Below are 19,139 nucleotides of genomic sequence, written 5' to 3'. Positions count from 1 at the left end.
TGTGAGTCTAGCCACATTTGAACCCGGCCCCTCAATTAGCTGTAGGCGCTGTATCCGTACCTCCACAGAGAACTCCAAACCCGCCCTGACTCACATCCTCAGGGGAGGGGGCTTGGGGAACTCCCTGGGCTGTTGTTTGCCAAAACCCCTGGAGAAGAGGTGCCTTTTCCTGGAGCACAGATGCCATTTAATTCCATGTCCCTCCAAAGGCATAGCAATTTCACATACTATGTCACCATAGGCAAGAAGAAGCTTTACTATTTTTGACCAGTTCATTCCAGACATCTAACTGTTATTGTTAATTCCTGGAATAACTGTGTAAACCATTCTAATTAGTTCACTTTAAGGTAAAAAAAGACTGAGGCTTGCAAGAGTGGAGTGATTTATCCAAGGGCCTAGATGTTGTGATTCAGATTTAGAACTGGCTGGGGCAAAGCTCATGCCCCGTCCACTATAACATGCTGCTCCCAGAAGCTAGATGTATCTTTGGAAACATCCTCCACATTGTTCATCCAGAAAATATTTGTTAAGCAACCACTAGCGCCGAGCACTGTGCTGGGTGCTGCTGATGCAGAGGTGAGCAAAGAAGACACACTCGCGCGCAGGTCTCACCATCCGGGGAGTGAGACGACACACACGCAGGACAAGTGGGGAGAGGGGTCATGAAGTAGACTACAGAGTGCAGTGGGAGAAAAGGGGCAGAACTGAACTGATACCGAGGGTGTGGCACTGCCTTTCTGTGGAGATGGCACTCATGTCGAGATTTGAAGAATGACAGCAGGAGATAGCCAGCCATAACACAGCAGCCTCGGTGACTCTGCATTCTTTGGCTTTAGAAAGCAGCTCATATCCATCACGGGTCACATTAGGTTGCTCCTTGTTTGTCTGTGTACCCCAGCTTGCAGTGCTCAAAGCTGACGGGTCACGGAATGCGGAGCATCACCCACAAAGGCATGGGCACATTGCGAGAACTTGACTCGCTATCAGAAAACCTAGATCCAAGGGCTGTGCTATCATTTACGAGCTGTGTGATTTGGCTAAATAAATTAGCCTATCTGAGCCTCAACCTTAATACAGGAATAATAATGTTACAGAGTGTAGGGGGAACCAAATACATTCTACACATAAAAGCAGTTTATAATATTGTAAATTTTCTCTGTTTTACAATCTTTTATGACCATTCATTCTAGATGAAAGTTGTAATGGCCGTGGTCTGGTTGGGACCACACTGAGTTACACACACGCAGTTGCTTCTCCTCTCGCATCGCCAACCCAGTGGTGTGCCTTCAAATCCATTCTGGAACACACCTGAAAGTTCAGGCTTTGACATTCTAAAAGCTGTGGTATTCTAATTCTCGTGGTTATTTAAAGTTTCTAATATTGTTTAGACTCTAAGTGCCAACTACCAATTACAAAGCCGCTCAGGCACTATTACTATTTCTGGGTAAGTTAGAGAAAGTGCTCCAAGATTCTTTCAGATCTTTTCATTTTAATTTGCAGCATTTGATTTTTATTTTCAATCTGCAGCACTTTCTATAGATAATAACAATGCTGAAAGAAAACTCAACACTGGCTCACACACACAGCCAACCTCAAGGGTCCTGAACAGGACTTGACTTTGGTTTGTTTACACAACACAGCGACTTCCTCCTGGATGAAATGTCCAGTGCTGATCCTATTGGCCATATGCCAGGAAGAAACCACGCTGAGTTGTTGATGTCATCCAGCTCAGTCCCAAGCGAGAGCAAAGCAGAATGAGGGGCTTGGGAGGCTGGCCAGGAATCAGCAGGCTTCCCTTGACCTTCTGCACATCTCCTTTGCCCAGCATGGGGCCAGGGGTCCCTGAGCAGAAGGTCCACAGTGAAAAGATGAGGGCACCTCCATGTGAGAAAATACGGCCAGCCAACCATCTACTATTGAAAATTGTTTAGACATCTAATGATTCTGGATTAAAAACACCAAAGTTCTCAAATATAAAAACACTTATTTTTCTTAATAGTCACCTGTCAGTGTATTAAATTTTGTGCTGGTTTACATTGCGCCTGACACCAGTCAGAACTTGAAAATAAAGAAAAATGCACAGTGTTTGCCGTCACCCCCTCCCCTGCTGCTGCACCCACATCACATCGCTGAATGTCGAGCGGCAAAGCATAGATAATAAAAGCATGTTTGAGCATCTCTTGGTACCTCTTCTAATGTGGTGTCTGAAATCCCGTAGCCTGTCAGGTGCAGGTTAGGAAGGTTCTGATCCAGGGCCTGGAAGAGCCCTTTAAAGCAGGCTCTGTCTGCATCCTTGGGGAGGGCGTAGCTCAGCTCGCGGGCACTGCTGTCTTTGAGAAATGCTTGTGGGATGTAGGTCTGTATTAGAGACGTGGCACGAGCTATGTCCTTCGGGTCATCGACCTCCAGAACAGAAGGCTATCCAAAAAAAAAGTGAGGAAAGAGTAAGTTATGTAAGTCCAAACATACAAAATTTACATCAACTGATTTCGCATACATCTGTGAGCAAGTTATTGTGAAATTACAATTCAAAGCAGCAAAACCAAGAAATATCATTTAAGCACCAGCCATTTCAAGGATACATTGTACTTTTTCCTTTTTACATATAAACTTATGGTGATAAACCTGGTGAGGAGAGACCTGCACCCCCATCTGGGTTACTAGGCATGTTAGGCCCACCTCCAGGAGGCCTACACTCACAAGGGGCCCTCTGTGCCCTGGGAGAATCATGAAGGCGGCTCTGGCCCAGAAACTGGTCTATAGGATACAGGGTTGAGTCTGTTTAAAGGGAGACAAGGATTCCCACCCATGGAGGAAAGGCGCCACCTCAGAATGGCAAGATATTCACCCTGAATTAGAGAGGAAGTAAGTGGAAACCTTGACTCCGGGGCCACCAAGGGTCAGACAGAGCCATCAAGAGTGGAGAGGTGACTTAGAGCCCACACTCCTTAATCCCAACCCCAGAGCCACCGCTGCCCACTCCTGGGTGACACAGGGCAATCATAGCTACCAATGTAACCTAGATGGGACCTCTGAAGGGAGCTCTCAGGTCCCTCGCTACTCTGCTTCTGCACTATGGAAAAGTTTTGGCCTCCTAAATGGAGTGTCACCATCAGAAAAATACTTCTAGAACATCTGGATTATGATACGGCCTGGCCAGATGCTCAGGGCAGACCCCGTCACCCCCTCCTCTGATTCCTTCTGGCAGTCACAATGCACCTCGGGTTCATGGGGGCCAAGTGCCCCACTCAGCCATGTGGGATGCATTTTGGCATCTGGGCCGTTGTGCACAGAGGCCCCCACTTAGATTACCAACTCCCTTTCCAGTCCCCCCATAACACAGAAGGCCCTTGTCCAGGGCTCGCCACGAAACTCCCTGCCATCTCCACACCCCCTTTCTCTGACCTCCAGAAGCTCCTGCGGTCAGTCCCCTGCCTTGTCAGCTCTCCATCCCGCCTCCACATACACCACCATTACCACATTCTGTTCCTTTCTTTCTCAGGTACATCCTTTCCTCCAGGTGTACGAGACCTAAGGACCTGGGGCAAAAGTCACGTGTCCCTTTTGTATCACTTCCCCTAAGACCTACAGCAGTGTAAGGCCCATGCTAGATTCAGTAAATATTTGTTAAGATTTGAAGCCAATGCGTAAAATGTCGTTATTTTATAAGTCACAATTTGTTCCCCATGTCCGAAATAGGAAAGGCACTCCTCCAACGTACTTAAATCATTGTGTTTCTTACTTGTTTTGTGAGCGTCAGGCAGAGACCCTGGCCATAAGCCTCCTTCAGGCAGAAGGGAGGACCACAGCACCGGAGCCGGCCCTGCTGCAGGACGGCCACGCGGTCACTGAGCGCTTCAGCCTCATCCAGGTGGTGGGTTGTGAAGATGACTGTCCGACCTGTGTCCCAAGAAAGGGGGCATCAGAACTGGCATGGCAAAGAGCACCATCCATCCTGTCCTTCCAATGGGAGAGCCGGGAGACAGTTTAAAGATCATCATCAGGTTTTAAATTGGAAAAAATTGAAATGAGGCCTGGAGAAGTGACTTAGCGAAGGCCACTTCACAAATTAGAGGCCCTGAAATGCTTTCCTCTGTGGTTTCCTCTTAGGTTTATGACGCTTTCTACAAATCCTCCATCCCCTCATGAAACAAAGGGGGCGGTCTGATGTGCACTAAAGGTGAAACTGAGGCACAAAACACAAAGTCCCTGAGTCCAGTCACCTTGTTCTGTAAGACCCAGAGGCAGAACACTGAACAGACATAGAGGAGAAAGTTTGTTTTAAAAAGAGCTGGGTGGGGCGTCTCTGTCGCTCCCCTGGTACTCAAGTCCCCCTCATTCTTCTCCAGAAGACTATCTCGTGTGTACTTGAAGAGAAGGCTACGTTCCATGGAAGTGGATACTGTGCAAGCAAGCCAAACTAGCTCTGTGTTAAGACAGAGGAAGTGGCCGTGGTACATGCTGATGTCCTTTCGAATCAGGGATGATGTAACCGCACGTACTCATCACAGGTAACAGGAGCGGAGCACCTCCACTTCCCTGGAAAGGCTCACAGCAGCCATGGACCACAGAGAGTGTGTTCTGGGAGCTAGGCAGGGGGCAGTCAGTGGGAGGTGGGCTTGAGCCAGGGTTCTTCCCAGGAAGAGAGCCATCACTGAGCCCGGTGGATACAGCCACTTTTTGCAGAAACAAACAGTAAGCTCGTATATGTCCTCTATGAATTCTACCATCTTGTCAAGTTTTGTTACCTTTACTTAGAGAGAAAAAGCCTCAGATTTACCTTAGGAGAGCAGAGGTCAGAGACTCTAGCAGATATTTTTGTACAGTTTATTTCACTTATGTAAAGGGAAGGTCTTACGACGTTCAGCTTCTATCCTCCCCACTGGCCTACATGAAGCTTGATTGTACCTATTCTATTTTATTGAACAGAAATAAACACATTGATTGATTCTCATCTCAGGTGTTCAAAGAGAGAAAGCAGCTTGCACAGTCTGATTAGTGCTACCTGGAAGTTCAGATGACACGTTCCCAGACAATGAAGTAGCCTAAAAATAAAAATCAACTGGAATCTAAATTCCCAAAGAGTTTGGATGAGGTTCACAATGTTTGATCCATGATGGCTTCTCAGTGGATGCTAAGGAAACTCAAGACACAGTCCACACCTCAAAGGACAAGTATCACTGTGTAAGACACTGCCTTACTGCTTCTCCCCCAATTCAGATGGCACATTCTAAGCCCCCTCCTCCAAAGTGGGACTTCCCACATTTACCTTTTCTAGTCTATTTTAATGAGAACGATGATAACCTGTCATTGGTTGAGCACCCACTTATCAGATACTCAGCATGCACTGTAATATATGTATATTTACTTCTCAAAAAATCCTGAGATGGTGCAATCGTCTCCATTTGCAAATGGGAAAACTGAAGTCCAGAAGAATGTGGTAATTTCTCCAGGGTCAATACAGGAAGTATTGAGCAGGAGTGTGATATACTGGAGGAATTTGTTACGGAATAATTTGCTCTGGTGTCTTTTGTTTCCTCATTAACCTTCAAAGGGAGGCACGAAAGTACCAGCACCAGGGCCAATCAAGAGCTCAGCGCCGCATGTCACGAAGCAAGAAACAGCTAACATTCCACATAGATGAGCCCCAAATGCACTGGTGCTCTGACAGGGGAATCCTTTCTACTCAGCGGGAACACTTGTTTTGTGCAATCCTTAGATCTGTTTCACAAAGCTATGGCGCAGGTACCTTGAGGTTTGTGGCTGTTTCCAGAAACCGGTTTACATTTTGATTCTTGAAACATATTTTCCTTCTAGTACCGCCTACCTAATCTGCTTTCATCCTGTTGACTTTGCACTTCAATCAGTACCGGGACTATTCCAATGGAGCCCTCCAAAGACAAAAATCACTGCTAAAAGACCACGGATGGCAAGAAAATATTTAATTTATAATAACAGAATTTGAAGAAAGCTGTTTCTGAGACTTTCACTATATATCTGGCTTTCTCTCTCAAGTTATCATTATGCTCATGACTCAAATGTTCTGTCAGCTAATCCTTGAAAACTCCATCTTTGATTGTTGAAATAAGCAAGAGAAGCAGCCTTGCGGGATTTACGTCAAGCTGTAATTCACACATGCAGGGGCGATGGAATCTATTTATTTGTCTGCCTCTCACCTGTCTTCTTCACAGGCTGCACTCAGGATGGCAGGGAAATTATTTAGTCAAGCTTAGTTTTATCCCCAAATTTCATCAGTTCCTTTAAGTGGTGTTCAGGGTCTCTTGCAAAGAAGGTTCATGGTTTCTCATTTCTGCTCCTTCTTACTTAAATCCCCAAAGGGCACTTAGGTAAGTAGAGAAAGGAGGGCTATGGGATCTCATCAATGGGCAAGGGTTAGGACCTTCAGGCATAGTGCAGCCAGAGTCCTGTGGTCTCTAGGTGATGACTGAGACCACCTGGTGCTATCCCCCTAAACTTTATGGTTTGGGCCATGCCCCAGAAAGGGTCAGGTCAGAGCACGGAGCACTCCCTGCTCTCTCAGCCTCACCTCAGTCCAGCTGGCCACCGGCCCCTGAGTCTCTGCCCTGGCTCCCAGCCAGCTGCAAGGGGCTACCTCGTCCCTCGAAAGCAGCATCCCTAATAGGCCTTGTCTCCCTCTCAGTGGCTAAGCACGTGAATCCGTGAAAGTGTGAGACGCCAGCTGTGGGTGCCTCCCTGGGCCCCAGCGCTCTGCTCGCCTTCATGAATTTTGATATGACTACACCAGGTCAGAGGAGCCCACACAACTGACTCGACCTTCCTTTTCTGGTGCAATCACCCACCCCAGGCCAATGCCCAGAAGGGAATAGAAAGCCATATCCACTTACTCCGTTTTCCTGCTTCTCCCCCTGTTCTTCTCCTTCCACAATCCCCCTAAATTACTAGGACAAAAAGAACAGGATCATCCTTTCACATCTCCTTTGTGCCATCCTTTTCCTCTCTGTTCCCAGCTGTATAACTAAGCTTTAAGTGACAGGCAGGGGCATCTTTTCTACCCTAAGGCAAGAATTTGATGACTTGAGTCGTCTGGGGATAGCCCTCTGAATGCTGAAGAAAGAGAGGGCTTCTTTCTGGTTCTTTGTCTCTGCCTTTCTTAGATAGCTAAATCTGATCTCTCCCAGGGAGGTGCAGGCTTCGGGTCAAGTCAGAACGAGGTCTTGTACTCAAAAGGCAAAAGAGAAAAGAAAAACAATGTTTTCCAAGATTTTCTGTATTAACTCTGCTACTTAAGCTCTACCCTTGTTTAGCAGTACCAGGATATGTTTCCCTATTCTCCATGTTTCTTTCCAAATAAGGACATTTCTATATGAAATGCCTATAGCAATGCTTCCTAGCTATCAGAACGACAGAAAGAATCAGAAGTTGGAAACTGATAACTGCCCATCCAAGGCCTTCAGTTGGAAACACACAACAATGCAAGTGAGAAATACAGAACCTCTAAACCAGAGCCCCAGGTCCCCGTGGCTCAGGGAACTTCCTGTGGCAATAAGCAAATCACACCGCCATCTATCTCTCTCGGTTTCCTCACCTAAGAAAAGGAGGGCTTGTTCCAGATTATCACTAAAACATCTCTTCTAATAATCTATGACTCCAGAATGGGATACTATATGGATGAATATAATTTCAGTTGAAATCATGTATAACATGCATTGATAACACTATTGTTAAGATCAATTTAAAAGATCAAACATAAAGAGATGTTGTATAGTGGATATATCTCTATAAGATCTTGTGAAATTTCTTTTTCTGAACAGGATAATGGATCCTTCTCGGGACATGATTTGGTTCTCCACGTATGGCAGCATCCCTTTCCTGCACCACAACATTGTGGGAAGACAAAGGAGAATGATTTACAGTTCCTACCTTCTCGGTACTTGAGAAGAATGTCCCAGATGCTCCGACGGGAGCAAGGGTCCACCCCACTGGTAGGCTCATCTAGAACCACGGTCCTTGACTTGCCAATGAAAGCCATGCCAATGGAGAGCTTTCTCTTCATGCCTCCAGAGAGGGCGCGGGTTTGCTTGTGTTGATGCTGCGTTAACTCCACATCCTGAAGAGTTCTGAAATAAGAACAAAGCCCTCACTGTTCCCCCTGAACACCTGAAAGCTTTGCTTCAGCTTTCACTCCATAAATAACGACTTGCAATGACCAAGATCTTCATAATCCATGGGTACATCAAGGTAGCCTAGATGTCACATGTGCACATGAGTCCTGACACAGCTGCATTGACCTTCTTGAGGTTCAGATGGAATCATGCCAAAGGACCAAGTGTGAGGCCTGGTTAGCAGGATCTGGAAGGAATTGTTTTTGGAAAATCCTTATCTCCACCCTGGAGAAGTATTTCTCTTCATATCACTCATACCTCCCTCCAAGGGACCTACATTCTCTCAAGACACTATGGAGGATAGTGGAATGGCTGATGTGCTAGAGTGGTCAGAAGGAGGAAAGGAGAGGCCCAGCCCCCACACACCAGAAGGGTGAGTCAGAGAAGTCCTCTGACTCTGGCCCACATTCACTAAGTTTGTATAAGCCCACCTTCCTGGCTGAGTAATTGGGAGGTCCCATGAAACACCACATGCAAAGTATAAATTATCAGATGTCATTAATGTGAGAATAAGCTGTCCTCTTCTCTATCAATGACTCTCGAAAGTTCCAGATTTCAGACACCCAGCACAAAGAAAGCCTCCCTATGGGAAGCTTCACCTCCTTCTGTGGGTCTGCTCTTTTTTCACAAATCACCTTTTCACTCTCTGCCATGGTGCCCCTATTAACTCCGCACAAATACTTATCCCTCTCATCACCTACTTAAATATTACTCATGGTTAAAGACTCACTTTAAGCAATACCTTCCTGAAACCTTTCCCTGAGCATTCAAACCAAAGTGGATTTCCTCCCTGCTGAGCTGCAGGCATGTCTATAACTGCCTAATTGCCAAGAAGCAGTCAGAGAGAAGGAGGCTAGAGAGGAAGAGAGGAATTATAAGAGCTCCACACAGCTGAGCTTCAAAAACTTTTGGGTCCTAGAATGTTCCAGAATCCTAAGCAAAGACTTGAGTGAAATCCCAAGGATTTGCTTGCCTCATCACTAAGTAAGTATTTCGTTATTTATATACTTCCCATCCTGACCCAGAATAAGCTCACACTAGCTTCTCAGTGTCTAGTTTTCAGTCTATCCGCCTTATGTTTAGTCCAAGTGTTACAGTGCAACTTCTGCTGGGTAAACTTCTCAACTTAAATGTATAGCAGTAATTTACACTCTGGCTTCTCAGGTGTTCCCTTTGTTGACAACACCCCAGTTGGGAGGAGAGGACAAATGGTTCATTTACAGGAGGCAATTGTGTTGACCTTCATTCCCAATTAGACGTGGCCACCAATGTCTCCCAACCCAGGTGATTCTGATACAGCAGAGGAGGTGAATCTGGAGCCCAAGTTAGTCACATTAACCAGAGATCAATCGGCTAAGAAAACAAACAGAAAGTCAAATCTGTAAGATGTTAGACGCTCTCAATCATGCCTATCCTAATAACATTTTTATGTTAAACCAAAAACACCTCCATTCTCTGTTTATCTTAACCTCAACCCAATCTGGTCCACTCACGACCAAGCTACACCCTGGGCCTTGTTATTTCCAGTTACCACAGCCCCTCCAGAGGCTCAGTTCCAGGTGCCCTCTTCTGACTACCACATCTTTTTTCCTGGTGAATCCCTGCCTCCAGCAATCACTCAACCGCACAAACTCAATTTCCCACTGTCCCTCACTCACATGAGGTCCTACTTCCCTTGACCTCTGAGTGCAAAGTCCATAGCTCTGCTCTGCCTCCTACTGTCTCAAATGAGCCGGCTGTGCTCTAAGGACAGTCAGTCCCTCCCCTCTCCACAGATCCTTCCCCGCTGCTGAACACAAGACAGCGGTCCAGCAAGGCACCCTTCTCTCTATTTGCCTCAATTGCTTGTTCTCCATCTGAATCACCCTTCTCTTGACATTATTTTTCCATCTTGATACAGTCTCATCTTTTTGCTCCTTTTTGCAGCAAAATTCCTGGAAAGAAGTGCTTTTTCCAATTCCTCTCCTTTCCTTATCTCTTTAACTAACTCCAATAAGACCTTCCTCCCCATCATGCTATTAAAATTGCTCTTATCGAGGTTACCAATGACCTCCACATACTAATCCAAAGACCGTTTCTCAGACATCGTCTTACTTTATGTTCGACAGCATATGATGCACTTGACCACTCTCTCCTCCTTAATGGACTGGTCTTTCTCCTTCCCCTCTCGTCTCTCCTTCTCATCTTTTGGCTGGTCCCTCCACATCTCTCCATCTTCTTCATGTTGCCATGTCTACTGCTCAATTCTTTGTCTTCTCCTCTTGTCTACTTGCACTCACTCCCTCAACGATCTCATCACTGTCATACAAATCTGCCTCCAACTTGAGTCCCATGGAGTATGCCAGAATTCTAAGTGCTAAAGCTAACTACATAACAACATCTCATTGAATTAAAGGCCTGATAAAGCTCCCCTCTTGACTTCTCCTATCTTCTGTAGGCCAAATTAAGGGCAAAACAGTAATGACCTTACTCAACAAATGTTCACTGTAAAGATTCTACCAGGATCCTATCTCTCTTGAACTCACATTTTAATGAAGCTGCGCATGAAGGAAGCCAAGCAGTGCTACTGGAGCCTAAGACGGAGCGTGTGGGCTCTAAATCAGATGTTTTCAGTTTTTGCTCCCTCTAATTAAGAACATCTGTCCTAAAACATGTTCTCATTCCAATTGCCTTTGTGCAAATTGGCTTTGTTGCTAGGTAACATGCAGCGAACTGATAACTATTAAGGTTTCCTACACTCAGATAAGAAGATCAAGCCCATACAGAGTTGTTAGGAACTTGATTTAAGCCCAATTGCAACCATAGTCAGGTTTGCTGTGGTCCAGAATAGATGCATTTTTTAAATTAAAATAGGTAACCTGTGACTTTTTAAAAAGAATTTAGGTTGTACATAATCAATTTTCTCTTTAGTAATGCACAGCCATTTCTCATTAAGTATCCTCTCAAATTTAAGATAGACCTAAATAGCACAAAGTAAATGTTCTCCCTAAATATTTGTCTCCACAGTCAATAGCATGATTATTACTACCAGCCACTTCTGAAGGTGTGGTGAAAATGTGAGCCAGCCCCCCTTGCAGTAAAGAATACCCTCAGATGCCCAGTTAACCTGCCAACAACGTGAACTTTGAGAGTGGGGGGAAAAAGGAAGAAATCATCATTAAAATAAAATGTGTGGCACTATTCCTGATTTTATGAACTTATGTCCCTGGAGGCTTAGTTTCATCAGTTCAGGCTTAATCTGCATGTGACCCTCAAATTGTGAGCATCTATCTCAAGAGATCTGATTTGTACCCTACCCATTTGTCATATAGCTGGTCCCCCTAAACACAGCCACCTATATCAAGTTGAGATCATCCAAAGAAATACTTATCCTTCCCAGGGGTGGGGGAAGAAAACCACAGTGCAGCAGCTCACCCTGGAGAAGCAGAACATCATTTTCCACTGCCGCTCTCCACTAGGAGATTTCCAAGGTAACCCACCATGGGGATTTTACATTATGTTCTGCTTTCAGATCCTGACCCCTGAGTAATGCGTGCCTTCACCATATTCTGGGTTTGTGCTCTTGTTTTGTTTTGTTTTTATCTCCAACAAGAGAACTTCTGCAATACTGGCTAACTTTGCCCCTCTAGGATCTCGTGCGTGCAACTCTCCCCATCTTCGTCTGAGGATGAACTTATTCAGGCAAGATCCCTTTAGGGACTGATGCTCTGGACCCGGCTCCATAAGGAGCCAGGGCTCCTTCAGTCCACATGCTCCCTGCCCACCAGCCTGCCCACCCATCTCCCTGCCTGCCTGCCTTCCTGCCTGACATGGCCCTGAGAGGGTATTTTTAAGCCACTGTCACCTGCATTCACTGCCTTCATTTCTCTTCAGATCCTTGGAGTCCCCTAATGAATATCTGAGCTGTAGCTGGAGCAACAACACTAGAAACATGCCAGAGAACCCCTGTCCTCCTTCCAGCAAGTCTCCCCTTCCCAGAGGCCTGCATCCCCAGATTCTGCAGCCCAGCAACCAGCCCGAGGAGGAGGCCACAAGTGCACCTCACATCAAAGTCTCGTCCCAGGAAATCCTCTCTGATAAGACACTGTCTGAGCAGAGACCTGAGGGCCATGAGGCAAGCTGCACCAAGCAGGGAATGCACAAGAGCAATCCAGGCAGAGGGAGTGGCAAGAGCAAAAGTCCTGAGGCCAACCCACACTGTTTTGTGTGTTCGGGGAGCAGCAGCAAGGCCAATGTGACTGGCAGTGAGATGAAGGACAATAGAAGTGGGGTGAAGCAGGTGAGGATGGCAGGCCTCATAGAGGTCTTATCATGTATCATCCAAAGCAGGAGAATTCTGGGGTGGAAGTGGATACTAATAATCTGGGACAACAGCCATAAAGCTGGACAGTCATGGGCACACAAGGCCATCAGTTATGCTTTCATAGGCCGCTGAAGACTTGGAGTTTTCCTCTAAGTGAGATGGGACGTCTGTGAAGGCTGGTTGGCAGAGAAGTGACAGGATCTGAATACATTTCTAAAGAAGCCCTGGTCACCACATGGAGACTAGCCTGGTGGGTACCTGGGAAAGCCACAGGAGCACAGGCTGAAAGCAGCTACTGCAACAATCCAGGGGAAAGCCGGTGGTGGGCTGGGTACAAACGTCAGCTTTGCAGAGCAGGAATGGGGCAGAAGGGCCAGCTGGATCCCTGGCATCTCTGCAGAAGGAGGTGGGGAAGGTGTGACCTGGATGGTGGCCACGGAAGTACAAAGCAAAGGGGACAGAGAGGCAGCGCAAAAGGCAGGATTACATGGCTGGTCATCGTTTCAAATGCTTCACTTGGTTTCCAATAACATCACTGAGGTACAGAAAATATGTAACAATTTTAACACTCATTCCTCTTTTGCTCATTGTCATAGGGCTGGATGCATCAAGGTCGAATTCCATCAAGGTGGAAGCACATACTTTTATATTTCACATGGAAGAAACAGGGTCATGCAGAACCAACACCACCCAAGCCCTGCACGTCTTCGCCGTCACTCCATGCAAACCAGAAATCCTTACATTAAAAAATAAGGCTGGCAAAAATATTTTAAGACGGTAACAAGCAGTAAAGTATAAGAGTTCATTAGATTCCCATTTTCTTCTGAGATATGTGCAGTTAATTAGCATTTACGCTTAGGAAGTGGCCTGAGAAGAGCTCCTTCCTCCTCCATGTCAGGCCCTGGCTGATGTTCTGCTTTGTCAAATCGAGAATGCCAAGGATACCATGCTGACCTCGCGGGCCCAGAGCCACACACCCTCTGGAGGGAGCAGAGCTCAGCACAGGCAGACAACTGCCATTATTTTCAGGATCGATGGCTCTGCCACTGGATTAACGATTCCACATGGGCTACTGTCCTTCTCCCTCCAATCCTTCCTTCCAAGCTCATCTCCCTCAACTGCCACTTTGTTTTCTGACCATGGACCTTGGTTTCTCCCTTCTCCCTCTGGTCTAAGCTTCTACCAGTCCTCAGCGAGATGACAGAATCTTCCTTTTTGGCCCATCCTGGCTACCCCACTCCCTTCCACCTCTCCCCATACATGTGTTCTCTACTCTGGTCTTCTTCATGCTATTCCACTTTAAAATGACTTCAGTGCTCCTCCTGGACTCCTCCTCTCACTACCTTGGACAGCCAATTGGTCAACATGGACTGTTCCTTCTCACTTTGAATGGTCTTCAATTCTGGGCATCCTTTGAACCCCACTGGCTCAGCTGTAAACCAGGCTCTCATCACCTCTTGCTCTCAGGGGCCCCTCGGTCTCCCATCTCTCCCATGGCTACACTATCTGCTCCAGGGTCGCAAGATAAGTCTCCCAGATCTCAGGCTGATCGGCCTCTCCTGCCCGTGATCACCTACTTGCATGATAAAGTTTGAACTCCTCAGCATGACTAATTCTTTTCTTTACAACCAGTTCCCATGTCTCCCTCTCCCTCCTTTTCATTTCAGGACACCCACATGAACCCACGCTCCAGACACAAAACTTCCACCAACAGCCTGTGTCACACTCTCCTGTCTATCCCCACTTCAAGGACAAATCAAATCAATTCCGTCTGCCTTGAGAGGGCTTCTCTGGTATTCCCAGGGTTGTTGGCTGTGTCATAGTTCCAGGGTTAAGAGCTATTTGCTAATTTTCTCTTCGCATAAACATAGACATTGGAGATTTTTGTAAAGCACCTCTTTCTATACCCTTCACTAACTCACACAGGGTAGAGGGTGGGAGGAGCAAATAGGTGACAGTTACTGACTTATGGACTTGCTGACGTAACTCCTTCTGGGTGCACTGCGGCGCCTTTATGGATGCAAAGAGCAGCAGGTGTTCCAGGACGGTGAGATTGTCAAACAGGACATCCTGCTGAGGACACACCCCCAGCTCCTTTCTGACCGTAGACAAGTCTGTCTGCAGGTTCTTGCCGTTGACGATGATGGTTCCCGAAGTGGGAGGGTAGAGTCCCGTCAACAAGGATCTGCCAGAGAAAATAAGTCAGCAGGGAGAGCACAGGCTGCTGCTGCTCCGAACACCAGTGACCCCATGAGCTCTGCGCGATGCACACACCCTGCAAAGAGTGCACACCTTCCACCGCCCTACTTCCTACACAGTCAGTTAAAAGTTGGAGGTGGTTGAGCGCGATGTTGGGTGGCTTAATCTTAGAAATGTGGGCTTAGGATAATGTTTTACACCCTTATGATATGCTGTGACTATAGACCATTATAGTCGCATGGGAGTTTAAGATTTTAAATCCAACTTTGTTTTTACAGATGAGGAAACAGGCTGAAGAAATGGCATATTTACCTAAGTCCTTCTAATTAAGCAAAAGTCAAGAGAAACGCACACCTTGACTCCCAACACTGTGGCCAGGTCTTCCTTCTGCTGCGCCCACGCCATCTGTCCGTGTCAACACCATCACAACTCGAGCATCTCCAGAAACTCACCTGTCTGCCTCGACCAAAGGAAGCCTGAGGACTGCCCCGCTGGGCTCCATGGTTCAGGAGGCTTATTATTTACGTTTGAGACTGTTTTCTCATTTCTAAGAAGTTAGACAGTCTCCTACCACAGCACCTAGAAAATCACTCCTGAGTACTTACGGGAGGACATTAAAATGCGTGTCCACACAAAGCGATCTACACAGATGTTCATAGTGGCTTTGTTTGCAATTGACAAACACTGAAAACAGCCTCCATGGCCAGCGCAGTGAGGTCAGCACTCTGTGGTGCCTGCACAGAGTGAAATGCTAAGTGCAAACAGCCAATAGGACACCACACGGGTGAATCTCTGAGCATCGTGCTGAGGGAAGGAAGCCATGCACGATTCCGTTTATATGAAGTTCTAAAAAATGCAAACTACTTTATAGTGACAAATTGAAAATCTGGGGTCACGGGGGCCAGGGTCAAGAGGGCACAGGAAACCTCGGAGAGGGTGGAAATGTTCTGCATCTCCACCATGGCACTTTTTTCCAACTGTAGCCAAACCTGTATCCAGGCTCATCAAACTATACACTAAAACAGAAATTGTTTCTTGTAAATAAATTACACCTCAATAAATGTGATTAACAACTGTTTGCTTATTTTCAAGCCTCTTTTGGGGATACTATGGCATAGTGGATACACATTCCTCATGTGTCTCAGAGCTTTTTGTTTTAAATAGTGATGACCAGCTCATTAATTGGCCTGTCATCTGAGAACCGCCAGAAAGACACAGCCCCAAGGATGGCTCCTGACGTACTTCAAACACACACCAAAGGCGATGCAGTAAGCGAACCCTGAAACATTGAGAAACTCCAAATTCAATTTTCATCGTTCTGCTAAACACAAACGCCAGGTTTTCCTTGTAAGAAATGTGCATTAGTAAAAGCACGACGTGCAATGCTGCTTTCCGGTCATTGTTTGTGCAATGTTTACTTTCCCAATCTGAAAACACTAGAAAAATACTCAGCGGGCTCTTCCACTCTATTTCAACATCCAAGGAAAGGAGAAAACTTTGCATTTTTTTCTTTCAATTTACTTTCTGTATGAGATCTTTGAAGTTTTATGTACGTTATTTTTCTACCTTTGCTAATAAGTTTGAGGCAAATAGTCCTTTTCATTATCTTAATTAAGCATGCTTTAGTCCTACTGAAAAAAACAAGAAGTAAGTGGCTTATTCAAAAGAGAAATTCAATAATTTTGGTGGTTTAGCCTTAAACAAGCCCCATTTCCACAGCCAGCTCTGGGCTGTTTTGTGGCCATGAACATTTGAGTTCATTATTTCTCCAGGATCACAGGATTTGATTCTTTAATTAAATCTGAAGCCACTGGATCCCAAGCCAAAAATCAAGCCTTCACAAAAACACAGCCACACCAAAAGCAGAACACTAAAAAAATACTCAGGTGTTTAAAAAATTGGTAAACACCATTCTGAATTTCATCTTCCTATAGATATGCAAGCAAAATCAAACTTTGTAAGAAAAAAATGAAAAGTGACATAGGACTTTCAAAGACTAAAGTAAAAACATGGTGAATTACTTTTAGGAAATAAAAGAATTAAAGATTAAAAAAAGAATCCATGCCCCTGCTGCCTTTGAATCTGTTCCAGACCTACAATGTAATTGTCGGTGGACAGCACACGGCCGCTCTGGAGTGAGGGCTCTATCTTTCCTCTATGCCTCCAAACTCTGCACTGAGACTCCAAACAAAAGAAGGAGAAAAGAAACCTGGCATCCTGTCTCACGGTAAACTGACACTGTGAGGAACCAAGCCCCGTGCTTTATAGAGGGGACATGGGACGCACATGACGGTGGTCTTCCCGGCGCCGTTGGTCCCCAGCAGGGCGGTGATCTGGTCTCTGTGGAAGGTGAGTGTGAGGTCCTGGACAGCTGCCTTGTGGCGCTCATAGTCCTTGGTCACAGACATCAGAGCGACGCCTGGGGGGCCTCCTTCCAGCTCTGCCTCATTGTTCTGCGGCATTGACCCTGAGAGGAAGATGCACATTCACCCTGAGAAGACTTCAAGAGCATTCTAAATCATGCTCACACTGAATAATTCGGTGGGCTGCCTTGAGCTTGAATGCTAGCTCTGTGAAACTTGCAAAGCGATTCAAAATATTTCTCTACCAAAATCAAAAGGCAAATTATATAATGGCAAGAATGAAGTGAAATAGCTGATTACAAAGCTTTGTACCCTTATGTTGACCACTTTGTAAGAAAATAAAAATAAACACACACACAGACACACACACACAAGTGTTTTTACATATGCAGAGGGAAAGTAACAGGCAGGTTAGTTACACACCAAAATGTCCAAGAGTGACAGTCCCCCAGGAGGTAAGAGTTAATAGGTGCCTGCTGTGCTCCAAATTATCTAAAAGGATTCATATTTGTGTAATCAGGAAAAAAATTACAATATTGACTTATGGTATAAAACTATCCTGACAGGAGCTTGTTTATCTGCAGATTCCCTCTGAAGCTGGGCTTCTGTGGAAGTGCCCCAGGAACGGGCATGACTGGAGCACAGGCTACCGGTCCTGCCCTGCTCTGGGATGCGTGCCCCTCCTTGGTAAGGGGCAGCCATGTTCTCTCTCACAGAGGCCTTGGATAAGCCAGCATGTGTGAAACACTTTGAAAATCCTAAATTGCACGACACCTGGTAGCTGTCCACCTTTGCTTTTATTTTTTACACAACTTCACGTTAGAACTGGAGCTTCATTTTACTGAACTGTAATCTAGACATAAATGCATGTAATGCATAGGGAGCAGTGTAAACAACAGGGAGGATTAAGATTTTGGGGCTCCCGGGCTCAAGCAAAATAAACATCACCAGTGGATTCTTTCTTGCAACTTGGCTCCATCGCCATGTTTCTGAGCCCAAGACGGACTGAAAGAGGTCCCTCAGGAACAATGCACAGAGTTACAAAGGCTCGACCAGAAATGAAAAACAAAAATAAAACTGACCCAATGGAAAAACACATATCCAACAATGCTACTCTTCACAAACCTTTACTGTCACAGTTCTTGTTGAAGAAGAACAGATTGGAACTCAGAGCGAATTGCCTTTTCTCCAACAAACCACACACATTCTTCCAATATGATGCGGTAAAGGGGAAATACCATGGTTTTCTTAAACCGAATGTTCCTAAAAAGTAAGAGACAATTAAAATCAGGCCAATTATTTTTTCTATTCAGAAGAAGATTCTGGAATGGAATATCTTAACTAGTCAATACGAAATGTTATTCCATGTTCACATGTTCAGTACACATCCCATATACCAGCCACTGACAATCTAGGCGACAGAGTACTAGCCGTGCAGAGGGCGCTCACACTCCCTCCTCAGCCGACCCAGGGCCACCTGCTCACTTCGCCTAAGAGGGTTTCTCAGCAGTGCCCAAGAAACAGGCAGGTATTTATTAATAATAAAAGTGCCATTGAATAATTGCTGAACATTCCCCGGGTAAAGCCTCACCCCGTGTTCCACTGTCCTGTCATTTAGCTGTCACTCTACTTGTGTCTATCATTGATGTTTGCACGGATTAACAGACATGGATTAAAAGCATGAAGGCATTATTCAATTAAGACTTCAACAAATAAGAATAATTCATAATACTAACATTTCCATATGAGACATGCCAACATTCTGCAAATGTATTCTCCAAATTCATTTCAGTCCTCTTAATAGTCACTTTGCCCTCATTATATGTCAGAATTAAAGTGGATTTAATTATTAACCCTTCGCGATTTTCTCGAACACATCCATTCTAGCCTACGTTTGATGAATGGTCTAAATTCTCCGAGTGATTGAAGAGATAAAGGCCGACGTGAAGACTATGTTAGCACTTTGACCATCAAGCAAAGGAGAGATCCGCAACCCCTCACACATTCTAATCAGAAGATGCAAAGATGCAAAGAGATGATCACTAAGGAAAATATGTGGGCCTGTCATCTTTTGAAAGTGAAGGGAGGTGTTGAGTTGGTACCCTGTCTAGTATTTAGCATCCGTTATGG

The 19,139-nt window shown here is 45.6% G+C and overlaps 1 protein-coding gene across 1 annotated transcript in view; it reads right to left on the bottom strand.

The window, feature by feature from the left end:
• Window positions 1–19,139, bottom strand: part of ABCA13 (ATP binding cassette subfamily A member 13) — a 408,916-nt gene that overhangs the window by 204,450 nt on the left and 185,327 nt on the right. Inside the window, exons 36-41 of the mRNA XM_001496546.5 lie at window positions 18,135–18,272; window positions 16,933–17,113; window positions 14,414–14,632; window positions 7,903–8,099; window positions 3,743–3,900; window positions 2,188–2,418 (exon numbers count right to left, since the gene is read on the bottom strand). Of these exons, the coding sequence (XP_001496596.3) occupies window positions 2,188–2,418; window positions 3,743–3,900; window positions 7,903–8,099; window positions 14,414–14,632; window positions 16,933–17,113; window positions 18,135–18,272 (1,124 nt within the window). The remainder of the gene's footprint in view (window positions 1–2,187; window positions 2,419–3,742; window positions 3,901–7,902; window positions 8,100–14,413; window positions 14,633–16,932; window positions 17,114–18,134; window positions 18,273–19,139) is intronic.

Source organism: Equus caballus, chromosome 4 (assembly GCF_041296265.1).
Source record: "Equus caballus isolate H_3958 breed thoroughbred chromosome 4, TB-T2T, whole genome shotgun sequence".
NCBI classification, from domain to species: domain Eukaryota; kingdom Metazoa; phylum Chordata; class Mammalia; order Perissodactyla; family Equidae; genus Equus; species Equus caballus.
The sequence above is the reverse complement of the archived record's forward strand: the minus strand, read 5'-3'. Positions and strand labels throughout refer to the sequence as shown.